The sequence below is a fragment of the Theobroma cacao genome, chromosome 1 (assembly GCF_053813885.1).
Source record: "Theobroma cacao isolate CCN51 chromosome 1, ASM5381388v1, whole genome shotgun sequence".
In the NCBI taxonomy this organism is placed as follows: Eukaryota; Viridiplantae; Streptophyta; class Magnoliopsida; order Malvales; family Malvaceae; genus Theobroma; species Theobroma cacao.
The window spans coordinates 2,581,563-2,600,842 of NC_142639.1; the positions used below are offsets into that span (position 1 = coordinate 2,581,563).

Consider the following 19,280-nt stretch of genomic DNA (forward strand, 5'->3'; position numbering starts at 1 on the left):
CATCATTAAGCCCCTTAAACATGGTTACTTTAGGATAACCAAAGGAAAACAATGAGCACATTTTACAAGGTAGCTAGGGTTAGTTGGGAATAATTAGTGAGAATCACCCATGATTAATCATTCAATCAACTTTTAACTAATTATATATACAAAGGTTCAACTAAAGTAGGGCCAAAAAGCACTTTGAGATTAAAGTTGAAAATCTTAGCCGTAGGAGAGGGGCGGAGATACTCACTCTTTACGTGACAGCCGCCCCAAAGTTTTTAATTAAGCGGGCAAAATCTCTTATAGTTTTCCGTGCCCACCCTTACCTAGGTCCATGCGCCCTTGCCTATCCTCCCCTCCCCCCCGCCACCCTTTTTAATGATCTTACCAAAGGAATCTCAATTTGCATTTTTCATCTTAATTTGATTAATTTACCGTTTAATTAACCGAAGGAGGGCTAATTTATTTCAGACATTTATTAGTAAAATAGTAGTAAGGAGATAGAAATTATTACATTTCTATTTTCTCTAAAGAGGGCCCTTATTTTCTAGTGAGTCGTAATAAGGACCTTTATATATTATGTATTAAAGACTTAACCTCACACTTAGTTAAGACATCATGTTACATTAGGTCAAAAGTAATGATTAGGGTTATGTAGTTGGAGGGTCATGAATCAATCAGCTCAGTCATTTGGTTCAAAAATTCTCTTTTTGTGATCATAACATTCTAGAAGTCGTTCATATCACTGGAATTAAATACCAATTTGATTGAAAAATACTTGAGAGAGTTTCCATAACGAGCAGATGATTACCTTCCAGTACTATTTTGGAGTATTTTTTTTTCCCACATTTATATGATGTTAAGTAAGACCCACCAAATGATAAAGAAAATGTTTGAAATCAGTAAGGAAGAAGTAAATCAACCTCTCTCTTTTTTTTATTTGTTTCTCTCTTTTAAAGAATTTTATGCATAACACAATGCAATCATTCACTGCAAAACATCATTCCATTGTACTTGCACACTGTTCAGCATGTACACGTATGAAATTTCATGGACCCCCTCACCAATCTAGAAAAAAATCTTATATTACTCCATAGATGGGGCAGGCTTGAGGGGTCACGCACTCTAAAAGCTTACTAGAGAATATGATGGCAAGAAATATGATTCCATCCCAACCAACTTTCCCATTGCATGAGAATATAAGGAAATAGGTCACTACTAATTCTATGCAAATGCTTGTTGCACCTGCAGCCAATCTGATCATCATCATCAAATTTTATCTTAACCTAATTATGTTTTGATTTTAAAATCTATGGCGAGCTTTCTAGTGATTGTACATGTACTTAGATCGATGGATCCTCATCAGATTCTTGTTTCATTAAAGATGGAAGATAAATGAGAAAACGAAGAGAGTTATTCCTTCTTGTATTGTATAACTCTAACTATTATATAAAAGAAAGTGACATGCTTTGACTTAAAATAGGTAACTATTTCAATCAGTTAACAGTACTTAGAACTGGTATTATATTCATATAAAATGAGCTTTGAGATATTGATGGATGGTAAAAAATCAATGAGAGTACTATAGCTAGAAACAGTGAATATTTCTTGGAGAGTGGTCCATGTTGCCTACTTTGGGACCCGACGAGCCCCACGTGTGAAGAGACTACACACATATATATGTATATATGCATGCGTGACATGCAAATCTCAATGTCAATGGCAATAACTGATCATCAGCATGTACGATATGTATGTAAAGTTGTAAACATATATCGTTATCGTCCCCACGTTTCAGCATTCATTTCTGTATTACCTAACTGTTATGCCCTTGTGGCCCTTAATTAAATGACCATGTGTGCTACGTCTTCTAGCTCGATCGAACGTTCAAGAAGGGAATAGCTTTTAGTAGTAGCTAGGTAGCTCATCTCTCAAAGACCAGCCATTTCCGGGGTCTCGGTTGCCGGCTGCCTCTTAAAAAATGCAACCCCATCACGTTGAGAGATGACCCTAATGAGATCATCCCTAGGCTCAATGTAGACAAAACTGGCAATTTAAAGTGTTTATCACTTTAAATTGTTTGAATCGTGCAGGCGCAACATTCGTTGCAAATTCCCTCTAAATTTCTTTAAGCTGGAAACTGCTGGTCTTTCAGGCTTTCTACTCTATGTTTATGTGGTTAATTTGATATTATCAATATCAATTCATAATTGATTGAAATTAAAAAAGGGAATAAGTAGTACAAAAATAATGACTAATTGATTGAGTAAAAGTTCTTGTTATAAAAATTATCCACAAAAAATAATGATAAAATTCAGAAAAATCAATCAAATGAAAAAAAATTAAAAATTTATTTAATTTGGCTTCTTGTTTATGTTTACAAAGGTTTAATATATTGAGAAATTAAAATATAATAAAACCTCTTTTCCAAAAGCACTTTCTACATTCTCTCTTAATATTCTCAAAAAAACGTTCACCTAAACAGTATTTTTTCTCTAGGACTTTCAAAGTCATTACTTCACTTTTAAAGATTAAAGATCTATTTTTATAGCATAAAAGTTCAAAACAGAGTATGATTAAAACACAATCTGAAATGAGACGTTTAAAATTGTACAATTACTCAATATTGTACATAACAAAAATTCTAATCAATTAGGATTTTAAATTTTAATCAAACCAAAACTCAACAATTCGAATAAAATTTTGCTTTATTTTTCTTTCTAATAAACACCTAATCGTATGAAAACAAAACCATGCATTTAGTTGTTAATTAATTGTTGCTTTTATAACTTCAAAAGGTTAAACAAAAAAAAAAACAATCAAATGGTATTTGTAAAAAAAAAAAAAACCAAACATTTTAATTCACACTTACATGATTTTCAAGTATATAGTAGAGTAGCAGTGGAAAACTACTTTTTTAAAAAAAGAAAAATAAAAAAGAATAAGAAAATTACTTTGGTTGCATTATTTTTTATTTTTTATTTAAGAAAAAAAAAAAGAGAATTACCTTGCAAACAGAATTTAAGACATTCAATGAACCATCTTGATTACACTCATCGTAGACCAACTACCGCGCGTTCGTTGAGATTTTCTCAGATTGGTGAAACTTCTTTTACAGCTTCCAGCAGGCATTACTATGTTAGTACACCACTTTTCACGTGAGTTAGTTTAATTCGTGAGAAACAAAAATTCTCTTTTTTTGTCTATTTGTAATAAATTATATTTTTAAAGTTGATAGCAAAAGAAATTAAATTCAGATAAAATTTAAAAATATTTTGATCGTATAAAAGATCTAATACATTAGTAACACGTGTCTCTTTTGCCTGTACCGCGTTTAATAAAAATGCAAAAGAAATTACATTCTCAATAGCATTAGAATAATAACTCATCACTAAAATTCTAGTTTGGAAACCATTTATGGAAAGGAATAAATCCACAATGGATAATTGACGGCTTACCCGATTGCTATCAATAATAATTATAAGGCTACAATTGTACTTTCATCAGCTAAACAGTAATTACGCCTAAGGCTAATGTCACAGGCCAGTGCTTCAAGCCTGTGACACTGAAACCTTCTTCTCTACTTCCCAACGGACTGTCCCCATACATTACCGTCCTGTCCTTCAGAGTCCGTACCACCATCGGGGGGAATTAAACTACGTGGCATTGCCTAATTAGTCAAAACTTCGGCTCGTTTCCCTTACAGCCCCCTGGTCCGCGTTACGGCGCCGTCAAATTGCCCCGTTACAGATTCCCCGTCGCTGTTACTGGACCACCATCACCCACAGCCACCCCTTTAAAACCGCAAAATGAATCCTCACCGTTCAACGTTCTCTCCCCTCTCATCATCATCATCTTAAACTAACAAAAGCCAGAAAACGAACGCTCAAAACCAACAAAAACGAATTTTCTCTCTCTCACATAGAAAGAAAAAAGATCAAGAATTTTTACTTATTCTAAATTATGGGGAGAAAGTGTAGAACAATTGGAGAAATTACAGTTATGGAGATAGCTAACGTAGGAGTTCGAACAAGAGCCATGGCGGCAACTGAAACAGTTAAAGTTAAGAAGAAGCGCAGAAGGTTAAACGACGACGAAGAAGCTCAAGTTAAGGTAACTTCCTCAACGACGTCGTATATCCAGTTAAGAAGCCGGAGAATTTTGGTGGATCATCGTCGGAAGGAAAATCGGTGTTCGAGCCATAACTCGGATCATGATGATGACGTGTCTTGTTGTTCAAGCAATATCGGATCGAGCGAGAAAAGGATTATCGAATTGCCAGATCTGGAGGTGAATTTCGAACTTTTTTGTCAAAAACAAAATTAATTGGCTTTGTCTTTATGGATTCTAGGAATTTCGGTTTGTCCAGCTTTAATTGCTGCTATTAAATTCGAAGAATTTTTAAAATTTTTGCAGGATGAGAGTATTGAAGTTGAAACGTCTCCGTATTTTAGTAGCAGAGAAAGGTCTGTATAATTTTTTCTTATAATAATTAAATGTATAAATTTTTTTATTTTTTATTTTAATATTTAAGTTACTGTAATTTGTTTCAAAAGAAACCTTCTTATAATAATTATTCGTACATATTTTTTTTATTTTTATTTTAATATTTATGTTATTGTAATTCACTTGATCACATCTTTTGAATTCGAATTTCAAAAGAAGTTAATTATTTAAATTTTTTTATAATAATTATACTTATACTTTATTTATTTTCATTTAAATATATAAATTACTGTAATTTATTTGGTCACATCTCTGGAATTTGAATTTCAAAAGAAGTAGGTCATTTAAATTTTCTTAAAATAATTATACGTATAAATTAATAGTTTTTTTACTATTTAAGTTACTGTAACTTACTTGCTCACATCTCTTGAATTCGATCATTTAAATTTTCTTTTTCGTTATAAATTCTCTTTCTTTATATAATCGTTTCTCTGAAATTCTCTAGCAGTTCGATGAATTCTAGCAGGAGAGAAACGACGCCATCGAGTGAGCTCCGAGCTGAACCAGAAGACCAGGATTCAATGTCGAAGCCATCAGAGGTGAACTCTCGCCGTAGATCAACGGTGGAGAAGATCAATCCAATCAAAGCTGAAATCGAAGAATTCTTTGCTTCTGCTGAGAAAGATCTTCAAAAACATTTTACGGAAAAGTATGTTCATGCACGTTCTCTTCAAAAACCGAGATTTTCTTTCCCGTCGTTACAGTTCCTTAGCAACCAACCGGAAATTCGAAACTAAAAAAAAAGCTTTTCTTGTTTTTGTTTACTTTTTTAGGTATAACTTCGATTTTGTCAAGGAAGAACCGTTGGAAGGACGTTACGAGTGGGTTCGACTAAAGCCATTAGGAAAAAGCCAAAACGAAAAAATAGGGGAAAAAAGCAACGAATAATTTGTTTAGAAGAAGAAGAAGAAGAAGAAAAGATCAACATGGCGATTTCTCTTAGGTACTAGTAATTTTATTTATTTTTTTTCGCACTTTTCTAGGGTTTTCTTTTATGTACAGAATTAGAAGAAGAAAGAAGAAGGGAGGTCGGTCCGATGATATTTATATGTGGGGAGAGAATGAGAGAGGGAAGGACTCTTCGGAAAAGAAAAATGGGGGAAAATCAGCTTAGGGAAGAACAAAGAGAATTGAAAACGGTTATTTGAATAACGAAATTCTGTTTGGAGTCTACTTTGCTGGTTTTAGGAAATTTTCAGCCCCTAAAATTCGTGTCTGTTTCTTCTGCTAAAGTCTGTCTGCTGCTGCTGCTGCTGTTTCTCTTCTCTCTTTCTGGTACGGCGTCAGTTGCAGTAATTCTTAGTAGCTTGTAGTAATTTTTTTTGGTTGCATTTATTTAATTCAATAAAATTTAATAATACATTTATTTATTTATGTCCTTTTCTGTTTCTTTTTTTCAATTATATATATCTGCGATTTTCTCTTTCTTTGTGATATTTTGGCAAAATCATCGAATGTAAAAATATCACCTTAATTAAACCAAAAAAAAAAAAAGGAGAGAGAGAGAGAGAGAGATCAGATGACGTGAACGGCAATTACACGCGCCATGCCGGGCAAGTTACGGACACGTGATTAGTATTGGAATGCTGATCTCATCCCATAACGTGCCAGTCGATTTCATTCTCCACTTTTTTTTTTTCCTTTTATTTCCATGTCGTGCTTTATTTTTCCTGGTTTATTTCTATGGAAGCAGAATAGCTGATCTTATCCCATAACGTGCCAGTCGATTTCATTCTCCACTTTTTTTTTTTCCTTTTATTTCCACATCGTGCTTTGTTTTTCCTGGTTTATTTCTATGGAAGCAGAATATTTGTTAGAATGTTTTCTTTTTATTTCGGATTACAATGCTTTATTTCTTTATTTAGTCAGAAGGAAATGCATAGGAGATTGCAATCCCTTTTCCTTCCACCATAACATATAAGTTAAAAAATCACAATTACTAGTGTATTAATTGGATAAAGATTTCAATTTAACGATAAAGATGGGAAAAGCAATATGGAAATCGGCCTTCCTGTACTTCTCATCGTATCAATGTCCCTTTGTTGTGTACCTTATATATATATATATATATATATATATATATATGATAACATTCTATTAAGTGAAAATATGAAATGCCATTAACTACAAATAATGGGGCGATTGAGTACATTAATAATCTTTATGTTGAGTGAGACAGATCACAATGTTGATTAATGATTGGATCATGAAAACTAGATATGCTTTTTCTTGAATAAAGAAAAAGAAGATTACTTGATTTATTTATGTATCCTTAATGATATATCTGGCAACTACGATGAGACTCGTGAAATAAAAAAATATTATTTAAAAGTGTTTCACGGGTGTAAGAATGAGATAATAATTCTATAATAATTGAATATAATAATTAAAATTTTGATTGAGGTTTGAACTTAATTTAAAAAATATTTATGTAGTTTATGCATGTTGTTAATAAACTTGGTACTGTCCTTTCATCATTAAAATGTGCGATAGTAATGAACAGTTGGTCTATAAAAAACTTTAGTATAAAATTAACCGAAAGGCTGATTGACATAATATGACAAACAAGTTAAAATGATATATGCTACGGAGAATGTAGACCTTTGCCACCACTTTCCGAGACATGGAATCACCTACCAAACTTATATTCCATCTTTTTATGTCATGTTATTTAGAGCTACTAGTAAACAAATTACACCAAATCACATTATGCTGTCATGTCAACAAATTCATCACTACCAAACGCTAGCAATTACGAAATGCCAATTTGCTACGACAAGACTATGATAGAGAACTAGGAACGGTACGTTATGGTTTAATTAAGCAATAATAATAATAATAATATAAAATCCTTAATTATCATCACGGTCCTCTTTATCACATTTATCAATTTAATATATATATTTTAAAATATTTAAATGTTAAACTTGAGCAAACAAAACAACAACAAAAAAAAAAAATCCTTAGAAATATACATCCGTAATATGTATATGTATAATTTAATTTCCACAAAAGTAAACACAACGAGATAATGTTTCCTCTTAGGGCATGGACATTAGCATGGGGAGAGTTCAGTGTCGGAGAGTTATTTTGCATTCTACTGTGAACTGTCTTGTCGCCAAAAGGCAAAGTACCGTAACAGTATTAACCCTCAAGCAGCCATGGAACCGCACACTTTGCCTGACCATGGAAAGAAAAAGGACATCCGAAAGATTACAAAAGCTATTAAAAATAAGTGTTTTTAATAAATTTATTAATTAAATAATAATATACATAAAATCTATATAATAATACGTTAAATATAAGTCCTGAAGAGCGGGTTTAAAATAAATGGGAGGAAGAGCGAAGCGACGGCGATTGTGGGAAATAGCGGCGGTCGTGGAATTGCGTGCAGTTTATTTAATTTCACCTTTCCCAATGGGTAAATTAATTGAGGGTGAGTAATGTATTACCCTACCATTCTTCTTCGATCTGGTGCGGCCCTCCTCCCGACACACAATCTATTTGCTGCCTGTAAATTGTTGACTTTTCAGATTTCCTGTTTGCTCAATTTCATGTTTTCCAAATTTTGAAATTCAAGGAAGGGGAAAATGGAAAGAAGTAAAATTTCTTCTTCGGGGTTGAAGACATTCTCTTTGGGTTAGTCATCAGGACAGCCCATATAGCAGCTCTTACCCAAGTTCAAAGGAAAATCTATGGGCTCAATCTCCTGCTTAAAAGACCAATTCCATTAAAATCTGCTGGGCCTAATCTGATCCTTACTCAAGCCCTGAAACCTCTTTTTTTTTTTTTTGGTTTAAATTTAATGAAAAACAGTATCTAAACATAGCAGGTTTTTATTGCCTACACCTCTGTATAAATTACATATGCAGCTTTCTATAATTTCATGCTATACTTCTTCAGGGCAGGAAGTTGATACCATAGAGTTGCATCTAGCTATGTCCTGCTTCTCTGAAGCATGTGCAACTAAATCCTTCACAACTTGACGAAATCTCCTTCTGTAAGTTGGCAACTTCGATACACTTCTCACCATTCCAACCATCCTGCCGGTTTTGTTTTGACATCAAAAGCAAAGATTGATCAAACAGAAGCTATTTGGGAAAGCACCAAGTACTATATAATATTAGCAGGGTTTAGATGAAGTTCAAACCTCCTACTTATGCCCTCAATTTGGGCAGCTCTGAGAGAATCTTGAGGCACTGAACTGCCGTTATCCCAACCATCCATCCGTTCTGTATTGCTCCCAGAAAGAAGCAACTTTTCCAGCAGCCTAACTTCATTGTCTCCCAGCTTTATGACCCTGATCTGTTCCTTCAGGACCATTATTGGGTTAAAGAACCAGTCTAACAGTTTGTCTTTTGGCCTATTCAGATGGTTTATTTCAACATCATCAAGCATTAGCAAACCATTAGAACCGGATCGGATGGAGTTGAGGAGAGTATGCAAGAAGCAATAACATGGCAGGCCAACACCTATGATCACTGCTTCATTTCCATTCTTTGCCTTCAACCATTCACCAAGATCCACCGGAGTTATTACATCGGCATCCAGTAGCTCCTTGCCTTTAATCTCACAAGATTTCATAATATTCGTCCAAATCTGTTACATTTCGTCCCAATTATATGATTCACCATTTATCCAATGAAAGGAAAACGATATGGACTGATGACCAGTGATTAGTAGAAGATCAGTAAGATGTCTTTATCAGTGTTCACGTACAACTCTTTCTAAGATAGTTTGTTTCATAGTGCGAAGTTTTCTAAATGTCTATCTTAAGGGGCTTCACAAACCCAGCTAACCACTAAACACTTTTCAGCTGTACAACACAATTTTCATCCTGTAAACTTTATATGCGAAAGAATGAAAGAAACCATTGCAGGGAAAAAACAAAACAGTATGAATACTGATAGTTCTGATTTAGTGGTGACCAGAAACTGTTGCTTTACTGAAACCTACCTGAACCATTTTCACCTCTTGTATTGCCTCTCTAACTGATACTGAATGAACCAAGCTTGGCATGAGCATTGCAGGAGCTTCACCAGAAGCAGAACTGAATTTGCCACCAAGTCCCCCAACAGAATACTCAAGTTCAGAACCACTTTTCTTGCGATAACGGGGCCTGGCTGTGAAAAAAATGCAAAATTTCAACTATTAAAATGTTAAAAACGCAATGTTCTGTCAGAACCAGAAGTTCGAAAGATTTGGAAAGCTAATTACTTTGGGAAGATTGTCCCCTCTCTGAGATAGAGCCAATCATTTGTGTACTCATCAAATTCAGCAATCATTGCAATCACATAAGCAACCCCTCTCTGGAATGATCTTTCCTGCATCCATAGAATTCCTTGACATCGATTGACAATAGGCAAAAATATGAAAATAGGGACACAGTTGAAGCCTGAAGCCAACCTGATACACGATGACAGATCCATACAATCCAATGAAGAAACTTGAAAAAATAGCAACTAATATGCTCCCAATGACAACAATTGGCCAGAAAAGGATTGTCAAACCAGCAATGGGGATGCAAACTGTTTCGAGAAATGGCCCTTCTCTGCTAATTAGATCATGCGTCAATCGAAACCATCCCTTGAATAACATGTATGGACTCTTTACCACAGCAATTATGGTATAAAAGGGAATATCCACGACTAGTCCCAACAATCCAACAACTATAAGTCCTGGCACAAGAATTAACCTGCAAGACAAAACTGTTAAGTCCTAACAATCTGATTATCAGAGAAGTAGATTCATTTTCTTAACTCCAATTTGCAAGTAAAACAATATTGGTTGGCAGCTACCAGTAAAACCAACATTACCGCAGAGTTTGGAGCTCATTTGAAACAGGGGATTCACGAAGCTCCTTCAAGTAGAGCGGGTATGAATGAAAACATAAATCTGCAAAATCTCTAACCACAGTGCAACTTCCTTCCACGGTTTCCCATGTTCCATCCTAATAGGTAATAAAATAGCAGAAAATTAACAAGAATGAAACAGAAAATAAATTCAAACAACCACCTAATAAGAAAAGAAGTACTACAGAAATTACCACCACACAGTGAAAGAATCTCCTGGACTTATCCCCATGTCTGAAGGCTTCAAACGCTGAAACCCAGGGAGTCAAGAAGCCATAGCCAATTCCTAGAAGAACACTACCGGCTATGCTTAAAGCCAGCCATATACCAAATAACGCAGGCAAAGCAATCAATATAGCAACTTTAAGGGGTGCATCGAATCTATTAGTCCTGCAATTACCAACCCTTTGTGAAACAAGTCAAGAAAATCAAATCCAGATAACACATAATCTTTCCTAATCAGAATCACTACATAAAGAAACAGTCTTTCAATGCTATTGGAAGGAAAGAAAGGTTCTTGGATGGTTTACCTTATAATTGTGTACACGGTCCAGGCAATATGTGCAGGTAACAATCCCAGGATGACCCCAACATTTCCAATTATCATTACCAAACCAGCAATAGGTCCAACAAGTAAACCTGGAAACATTCAGTGAAAAATCATCATAAAACCATCAAGAACAACCACCACCAGATTGAAATAAGCAAATGAAACATCAAAAAGAACGAACCTTTTAGAGCACCAAGACAGAGAGCAGAACAGAAGGCAAACACTACATAAACGATCTTTAGCCAACCTGCTTGCGTACGGTTTCCCACATCCATCCCAGAATACCATGAAAACTTAGACACAACCATAAAATGAAATATTTTCTGTAATATGATAGTAACACTCAATAATAAATAACACAAGGCCAAGCAAACAAGTGAGATTAAAAACCAGGCACGAGAGATGTAATATGCGTGCCCCGCAAGAAGCTGACAGCTAACTAGAAATTAAATAGAACACGAAGACTCGAAATCCAACCGAAAAGGAAAAAAACAAAAAGAAACCAATCACCAGATGATGGGACCATAAAGAAATGTTCAAAGTTCAAATAAAAGGTCTTAAGAGAGAGAATCAATCGTTGCTGTTTTAACTTGAGACTTGAGGGGGTTACATGTAACTAGGACATATAAGACATTGACAAACAAAGAAACGGAGCTATGCCATGTCATTCAATGGTTAGATCATCATGCGATCAAGGGATTACGTTCAAAGCTGCACAGAATTACCGTATACTACAAGGTAGGTTAATAGCTAAGACCCATTTAGTCGGCGCGTAGTATATTATGTTCTGCTATGGATGTGGGGCTCAAGCTGACGCCAAACGGCTGCTAAATCCCATTGGTCAAACGAAGTACATGCATTCATCTTATCAATATTTATCTTCATTTTCCATAAATATATTATAGCATAGAATATAATAAATTGAACAGTAGTAGTACAATAATTATCCATTTTGACAAATCTTTTTTCTCTATAGTTATTGACAAATGCCATATTCATGAAATTGATGGCAAGTAAAGTAAGACACTCTATTTATTTTTAATTAAATACCTTTTACATGCTTTTGTAATTATAATAATAACTATACATGTGATGCTCATTGTCACATAATCATTTTGACAAATTTTTTTCTCTATATTTATTGACAAATGCCATATTTATGAATTGATGGCAAGCAAAGTAAGACACTCTATTTATTTTTAATTAAATACCCTATACATACTTTTGTAATTATAATAATAAGTATACATGTGATGCTCAGCTAGCTTCACGATTTTATTCCACAAAAAAGATCTCACAAGTTAAAATAGTGTGAACTTTTATATATCCAGTATCATTCTAGTATATAATCTATGTAAAATTTATGACTCTCCTATCTAAGATCATGACATCCACCTTTAATTCCTACTAAGAGTTTATTTTAAATGTGAGACTTTACGACTTTACCCGTTAAGAACATTATTTTAATGGTGTAAGATTCACGTTCACGAGAGAACCACGACACTCATGCCTTATGTCACCTAGTGAAAATATTAATGTCTTTATCAAATTTATGTAGGTCGGTAAACTTTGAGAAAAGAAATGAGTTTGGATTTAGTGTCATGACTGGTGATTAAAAAAAGATAGTACTACTAATGTTATTTATAGCAAGTATGATTCATTGAAATGATAATTTTTATTTTATTTTAAGTATTAAATTGTTTACATCATCAGATTGTGACATGTATGGTTCATCGAACCAATATGCCAAAGAAAAAAACACTTTAAAATAAATTTTTGATTTGTTTTTTATCATTGTTAATCTTGTAAATATGATTAATAATGTAATTGTTCATGTTTCATTCAAATTCTAATTGAGAATCAGTTTAAATTTATGTGAAATTTTATTGGTTTAGAATTACTCAATGATTAAGCTCATTTAATAGATAAATATATTTAATAGATAAGAATTTCGGATCAGTAAAGATTCTCAATAATGAAGCAATAGATGTTTATAAATATAGAATATGTATTTAAGAGAGTTCACAAAATTGTAAAAATGTGAGAAAAAGTGAAAAAAAAAAAACAAAACACCAGATTACATTAGGATAGAGAGTATTTCAAACGCGAGCGAGCATAGACACTAAGGGAGGCCATCAGTTAAGAAGATATTTTTCGCCCATTCTGACCTTTTTCGCGTGCAGGACAAAAAAATGATTCTACCGTCGTTGCAACAGAATAATCACTGGGAGAAGCTGACAAAGGCGTCACGTTCTCATTGGTGTGGTCCCCTCACATCCCCGACGAAACATTTAACGGTGTGCTTTGTTTCGGCCCAACAGAGAATTTTAGTCAACTTGGATTGGGTCAGGTGGAATGAATGGTGAAATTTAACAACAAATTTAGGCCGAACGGGACATTCATCATTGTTTTTTATTTAGGCAACGGTCAGCTCCAAATCTTTTGCAAGTTTATTCAAGGAATACTTAGCAATGTATATATATATATACATTTCCTTTGTTTCTTTGTTATAAAGATGGTATTGCTGCCATTTATATAGCTTCAAATTTTTGCAAACCCTTTCTTTGTAATTGATCTTATTCGAAATTATATGTGAAATTTTTATGCAAAATGTTTAAAAGTTTTTCTACTCAAAAACAATAGAGTAAGCCCAGCCCAAGATCCATGATTCAGGCCCAGGACTATTCAGTAACACGTGGAGACCACGTCAGACTCACTTATTCCGCGTGAACCGTGAAGGGTCCTTTCGATTTCGAAAGCCAAAACTTTTTCCATTGGGCGCGTAAATGCGACGAAAGACCAAAATATTAGGCGCCCAACTGAAAAAAACAAAAAACATTTTTCTTTTTTAAAAACAGTTATAAACGGTTGATTCAGTCCTCTCCGTTAAAATAAATTCAGCTTATCCTCAAACAAGCCGTAAACGAAATAAAAAAAAAAATAAAGCGTATTAGGAAAAAGGAAAATAAAAGATACATTCGGGAGAGGGGGAAATAGGAATAGGCGCTGTTTCTTCTTCGTCTTCTTCGGAGTCCCCTGCTTTTTAAGCGAATTGGCGGTTATGGATCAAAGGGTGAAGAAGGAAGCTGAAGAGATACATCAGAGAACGATGTCGTTTGCTGGTCGGAGACTTAAATCTACTGGCGAAGAGGACTTGACTCTCGCTCAGTTATCTCACACTCCTAAGCTCAAGCCTTCTTCTTCGGTCTCTTTTTTCTTCTCCTTTCTCTCTCTTGGTTTCTGTTTGGTTGGCTAGAATTTAAAAGAAAACGATAGAAAATATAGGAAGTGCGTTAGATCTCGTACTTGTAGGTGTTTGAAACAAATCCTTAGAAGGCTGCATACTGTTTTTGCTCGATTCATGATAATTTTCGTTGCATTCGTTTTATTTGTTTATTTATTTGCAGGGAAAGAAGAAGAAGAAGAAGAAGAAGGACAAGGCGTTAACTGAGAGAAAAGAGAAGCAAAAGAGCCAATCCGAGTCCATAATTAAACATGTAAAACTTCTTTTCTTCTTCTTCTTTCTATTGTTTAAATGTTTTCGTTACGGTTCTTAGAAATAATAATAATTCTCCAATGGTCCAACTGTAGTTCAAATTTCAAATTCAATGCTAGGAGAACAAATTGTGACTGGATGTTTTGGTTAGAGTTTTTCCTATTTATGTTTTCAAAGTTTGTTTGAAAATGTCAATAGAAAATATTTTGTAGAGTAATACTAATAAAATTAAAAATTGACGACTGAAAAGCACAAACTCAAGGATAGAGGTAAACTTATTGTCCACGGTCAAATTGCTTGGCGTATGGACTAGGAAAGGAACCGGAGGATTTCTAAATTCAAACTTCCAGCAAGAACTCGTCTTTTAGCTCAAATGAAGTACGGAATTAGCACTAACACATAGATTTTTGGACAGGAAGTGTCGGGTCCTGGAGGGAAGCATATGAGGTTAGTTAAGCATCTAAAAGAAATGGGCTCTATGCAGCTTTATTGCTTGTGGATTTTCATTGTTTGATGATGCCTGGCTTTGTGTTTTTGAAGCTCTAAGAAAAATAAGGGCGCGGGTGACGGGAAATGCACCCCTGAAATTAAGTCGCCAGCTATGATTCGCGCAGAGGAGGTTCAATCAAATCTAGAACCTGAATTTCCTAGTTTTGCAAAATCTTTGGTCAGATCACATGTTGGAAGCTGTTTTTGGATGGTTAGCTTTGTTAAATGCATGAATTTCACTTTGGATTATCATAGTACTAGAGAATTTTGAGGTGTACTTTCCTTTTTGTGACCATTTTGGTTTTTGTTTTTCCTCATAGGGGCTTCCTGGGATGTTCTGTAAAATACATTTACCAAGGAAAGATACTATGATCATTTTGGAAGATGAGAGTGGGCACCAATTTCATGTAAAGTACTATTCTGATAAAACAGGATTGAGTGCTGGTTGGAGACAGTTTTGTAGTGTGCACAATTTGCTTGAGGGAGATGTTTTGATCTTCCAGTTAGTTGAACCAACCAAATTCAAGGTGATGGTTTAAATTACTTTTCCTATAGCCATTCTTCTTGGTTGCCCAGTTTTCTTGAGTTAGATTGTTTATAGTTCTAAGGTTTGCTTAAATGCAATCTGCGATTATAGTTAGTTTGACATTTCTACCTAGTGATTGAGGTTTAAAAATGAGAAGAAAATTCTAGGGATGTCAAATTTCCACATGCCCTCACCATTGATGGGCATACTGCGCTGATTTTTTTTTTGGGGGTTTAATTCGTGCATTGGGGACTGATCCCATACCTCATGTTTTATAATAGTATGTATTATTATAGTAATATTGATAAAAAAATTGCATGTAAAAAATATATTTGTTTTTTGTAAGGTCAAATGAAAAATGCATGCCAGAAAAATAGGGATGAAAAAAGCATGAGTGGGGATGCCATTTCTGTCAGGAGTGTACTCCTTGCCCTGCATCTGTTCTGTGGACATTTGTAAGAAGTTCAGCATAGTATCATCCTTGTACTGTGTAATTTTGTTGGAACATATAGGAAATTTAGCAGAAACTGATTTACTGTGTAAATGTAAAATTAATTTGCTTCATCTTATACTTATGTTAGTTAATCTTGGAAAATCAGAAGCCGTTTGGAGAATGGAGTTTTTTTGCTCGTATTCTCATTAATCTTGTATGCAGCCCTAGTAATTTTCCCTTTAGTGCATCTTACAAAAAACAATGAACTGGTAAGAAGTATATTACTGGTACTGGAACTTTAGGTGATTGTTCTATCAGCAGTGGACTGATTGCAGTGTTGGGTTGGCAAAGATGTCAAACATTAAACATGTCCCTTTCTACAAGATAGATGAGGAACTGTTATTTATCTAGAATTTGGGCTTTCTTTCTCTAGAGAAAAGGAAATGGAAACTCCAAACTCAGCATGTCTTATCCACATAATTAGACAGAGAAGTGTAATTGATCTAGGTCAGAGAGCACTGGCTACTTATGCAGTTTGATCAAATTGACCATCCTTATGTGTTTTAAAAGTCTTATACTGAATGCTATTGTGTGTTAAGAGGTGTTAATAGACATGACAATATCTCCATCTCCTGAGGAAAAATAAAGTTTCCCATGATCATGCATGTATTATGCCTCTGATGCTAAAGTGCAAGTGTCCTTATGTTGTTAAAGCTGAAGAAAGAAGAGTTTCACTGTTATGTTGCTTTCCTGGTATAACTAGATGTTCGTTTCAGAATTCACCTCGTGAAGACTCCCTGAGGATTGTTCACCTCAATGTCACTGTTATATTATTAAATGTTGTCAATTTCTTTTATTAGCGGCTGTGTAAACCTCTTTAGACTAAATACAGCCTAGCATGTCATATAGCTTTTACACTTTTCTTAGAAAAAATAGGTGATTCACAAATTTTTACTTCCTGGTCCAGGAAATCCATAGCATTTAGAAACAATGCTAGTGAACACCGTGTTGAGCAAAATGCAAACCATTTTGGATTCAAAGAAGTTGGCTGTTACTGTTACGCCAAAGGCAAAGGATCACCTTGACTAGGATGAGTTTTGTGGGGTTGATGGTTTGGGAGAGACTGAAGCCTTTCTCGCCCTCTTCATATAATCTCTTGTATTGCTTCTCTAAGCCTGGAATTGCATTAAATTCTGAGGCTCCAACCAGAAACCAAAGGATCTGCTTAATAATTGTTGTTAATTTTGTACCTAAACTTGCTAGAGAAGACTGGTTCTGATCATATGGATTTTACATCTAACTAGTTATTTAAGAGCTGCTAAACCATCAAATGTGGAATAAAAGCCCCCAGCTTCTTGCGTTAACTTAAGATGTTAAAATACATGACCACTAACATCTTTTACATTAACTGTTTTGCATTAACTTGGGGGGGTGCGGCATTGGCCGAGATTTTACTAAATATTTGTGTTATTGTGAAAATTCAGTTATTTACATTACTATGATCTCTAACATATATCAACCTCATTTTTGTAGGTATACATAATAAGAGCAAATGATTTGACTGAACTGGATGGGGCTCTTGGCCTCCTAAATTTGGATGCTCATACAAAACAAAGTGATGCAGGTAAATTACTGGTTTGGTATCTTGAATATTATGCTTGCATCTCAGAAGGTTTGCATTATAACCGAATTTTTGAAAAAAAAAAAAAGAGGATGCAGAAATTGGTATAACGGCCTGTAAAAGTACAAAGAGGAAACGTCCAAAATCTCTTCCATTAGCTGTTGTTCAAAAGAAGAATAAGAGGTCTGGCCTACAGACCAATCTTGGGCAGCCAGCAGAGCAATCTGAAAATGACAGTGAAGAAGTTGGTTCAGAAGTTTTAGAAGGTTTCAAGCTATCTGTGCCTACCATTCAATTCAAAGATATAACAAGTTTTGAGAACTTCAGCATTTTGGTTGGTGACTTGGTTATAGATTCTGAGCTCTCAGAAGACATTCGCAATAAATATTTCAAGCTATGCCGTAGTCAAAATTCTTTCCTTCATGAAAATATTATCCAGGGTATAAATTTTAAATTGATAGTTGGAACCATTTCCGAGACTGTCAATATTGCTGATGCCATAAGAGCTTGCAAGCTCACAACATCTCAGGATGAATTTGATAGTTGGGACAAGACCTTGAAAGCCTTTGACCTGTTGGGCATGAATGTTGGATTCTTACGAACTCGACTGCACCGGCTTGTAAACCTTGCGTTTGAATCAGAAGGTGCTGCTGATGCGCGGAGGTACGTTGAAGCTAAAATGGAACGAGCTCAGACAGAGGATGAGATAAGAAATCTTGAGGCAAAACTTGCTGAGTTGAAGGATACCTGTAAAACGTTTGGAGTTGAAATAGCGAGTTTGCAGTCTCAAGCAGAAACATATGAGCTCAGATTTGAGGAAGAAGTTCAAGCTTCATGGTGAGATTGTCTTTAAGATGTACCAATGGTTACCTTTCAAAAAAAAGAAAAGATGTACCAATGGTTCACGTCCACAGTTATCGTCTTGTGCTTATGTATGCAAAATCTCTCTGACTCAATACCTATAAGGCAACCCTAGTTTTATCAAAGATGTTGACAGGAGATTACTAGGTAGGAAATCTGTAAACTTGTAGTGAGATTTGTAGTCACTTATCTTTCATTGATTGTTGTGGTTTCTTTATTTTTTTTTTCCCCAAATCACTTGGATGATTCTGTGACGTTGGAGGAATGATACTACTGCTATCTCTCTCTCTTGCCTGAGGCTTAATTGCTTTTATGTTCCTTTATTTCACATGTTAATGGCAGAATTATGATCAGGTAAGGGAAACTCTAAGATCGTGGTTGAGGTCAAATAGGATCAAGAAGAGTATGCTTCATGGCAACGGGATAACTGATGATTACATGAAGGAAGCGACCTTGATCACATCTGTGGTTTCTTCAAAGGTTTTGTTTTTGCATTTCCAAACGCAACATTATGAGGCAAGTGATGACCATGCCCTGCTTGCAGTTTTGTTTTCATGCATTTCTCTTACTGGTTTAATGAAGCTTAGAAATTAACTCAAGTAATCAAGCAATAGGCAGAACGGGTTAAACCCGTGCTTGGAGGAAGTCAACCCTAAATTATTCTTGAACAAGGAACCCGAAAAATAAGATTGGTGTGGCCTTGTAGCTGTACCCGTATACAATAATCAAATAGTCAACAATTGAACCAGCATATATGAACAGTCATTTTCTTTTTTGTTCAAAAGAAAATCAGAAAGGAAAATGCAGATGAACATTCGTGCATTAGTTGTCACATTCATGGCTAATCACTTGCCAGTCACCCCATCCAGACTCAAACCTCCTCTTGCCATTTCTTCCCCAATGTAATACTAACATGTTTTTTTGATAAAAATGCTGCCCCAGTTCTTGTTTTTATTTTTCT

At 34.8% G+C, this 19,280-nt stretch overlaps 3 protein-coding genes across 6 annotated transcripts; 2 read left to right on the forward strand and 1 right to left on the reverse strand.

Annotated features, from left to right (window-relative positions):
• The first annotated feature begins 3,806 nt into the window (after positions 1 to 3,806).
• On the forward strand, positions 3,807 to 5,865 carry LOC18611108 (cyclin-dependent kinase inhibitor 3-like). 2 transcript variants are annotated; one of them, XM_018126057.2, is made up of 4 exons: positions 3,807 to 4,275; positions 4,402 to 4,451; positions 4,937 to 5,140; positions 5,265 to 5,865. In XM_018126057.2, exons 1-4 carry the CDS (start codon positions 3,949 to 3,951, stop codon positions 5,377 to 5,379), a joined length of 696 nt encoding a protein of 231 aa, XP_017981546.2. In that variant the 5' UTR covers positions 3,807 to 3,948; the 3' UTR covers positions 5,380 to 5,865. The 2 variants fall into 2 exon arrangements, with proteins under 2 accessions (XP_017981546.2, XP_007047224.3); XM_007047162.3 differs by having other exon boundaries at positions 3,808 to 4,275; positions 4,940 to 5,140.
• A 2,336-nt stretch (positions 5,866 to 8,201) lies between these two features.
• On the reverse strand, positions 8,202 to 11,443 carry LOC18611109 (putative membrane protein At3g27390). Of its 2 annotated transcripts, none has more exons than XM_018122058.2 (9): positions 11,075 to 11,443; positions 10,874 to 10,982; positions 10,538 to 10,748; positions 10,308 to 10,441; positions 9,898 to 10,186; positions 9,709 to 9,815; positions 9,448 to 9,610; positions 8,642 to 9,090; positions 8,202 to 8,534 (listed from the first exon to the last, which is right to left on the reverse strand). In XM_018122058.2, the coding sequence occupies exons 1-9, from the start codon at positions 11,199 to 11,201 to the stop codon at positions 8,381 to 8,383; spliced, it is 1,743 nt and encodes a 580-aa protein (XP_017977547.2). In that variant the 5' UTR covers positions 11,202 to 11,443; the 3' UTR covers positions 8,202 to 8,380. The 2 variants fall into 2 exon arrangements, with proteins under 2 accessions (XP_017977547.2, XP_007047226.3); XM_007047164.3 differs by having other exon boundaries at positions 10,538 to 10,733; positions 11,075 to 11,442.
• A 2,349-nt stretch (positions 11,444 to 13,792) lies between these two features.
• Positions 13,793 to 18,623, forward strand: LOC18611110 (B3 domain-containing protein Os01g0234100-like). Of its 2 annotated transcripts, none has more exons than XM_088803308.1 (7): positions 13,793 to 14,098; positions 14,301 to 14,390; positions 14,805 to 14,836; positions 14,930 to 15,089; positions 15,199 to 15,405; positions 17,371 to 17,461; positions 17,557 to 18,623. In XM_088803308.1, exons 1-7 carry the CDS (start codon positions 13,955 to 13,957, stop codon positions 18,297 to 18,299), a joined length of 1,467 nt encoding a protein of 488 aa, XP_088659434.1. In that variant the 5' UTR covers positions 13,793 to 13,954; the 3' UTR covers positions 18,300 to 18,623. The 2 variants fall into 2 exon arrangements, with proteins under 2 accessions (XP_088659434.1, XP_007047227.2); XM_007047165.3 differs by having other exon boundaries at positions 13,795 to 14,098; positions 17,548 to 18,623.
• The last annotated feature ends 657 nt before the right edge of the window (positions 18,624 to 19,280 follow it).

What these genes read in the sequence shown, in the direction of transcription:
- LOC18611108 (XM_018126057.2), top strand. Translation starts at nt 3,949, where the DNA reads ATGGGGAGAAAGTGTAGAACAATTGGAGAAATTACAGTTATGGAGATA. An exon ending in TCGAATTGCCAGATCTGGAG is followed by an intron (nt 4,276 to 4,401) that starts GTGAATTTCGAA and finishes AAATTTTTGCAG; the next exon opens with GATGAGAGTATTGAAGTTGA. An exon ending in CAAAAACATTTTACGGAAAA is followed by an intron (nt 5,141 to 5,264) that starts GTATGTTCATGC and finishes TTACTTTTTTAG; the next exon opens with GTATAACTTCGATTTTGTCA.
- LOC18611109 (XM_018122058.2), bottom strand. Translation starts at nt 11,201, where the DNA reads ATGGTTGTGTCTAAGTTTTCATGGTATTCTGGGATGGATGTGGGAAAC. An exon ending in CTGTCTTGGTGCTCTAAAAG is followed by an intron (nt 10,983 to 11,074) that starts GTTCGTTCTTTT and finishes GAATGTTTCCAG; the next exon opens with GTTTACTTGTTGGACCTATT. An exon ending in ACCGTGTACACAATTATAAG is followed by an intron (nt 10,749 to 10,873) that starts GTAAACCATCCA and finishes TGTTTCACAAAG; the next exon opens with GGTTGGTAATTGCAGGACTA.
- LOC18611110 (XM_007047165.3), top strand. Translation starts at nt 13,955, where the DNA reads ATGGATCAAAGGGTGAAGAAGGAAGCTGAAGAGATACATCAGAGAACG. An exon ending in AGCTCAAGCCTTCTTCTTCG is followed by an intron (nt 14,099 to 14,300) that starts GTCTCTTTTTTC and finishes ATTTATTTGCAG; the next exon opens with GGAAAGAAGAAGAAGAAGAA. An exon ending in TACAAAACAAAGTGATGCAG is followed by an intron (nt 17,462 to 17,547) that starts GTAAATTACTGG and finishes AAAAAAAAAAAG; the next exon opens with AGGATGCAGAAATTGGTATA.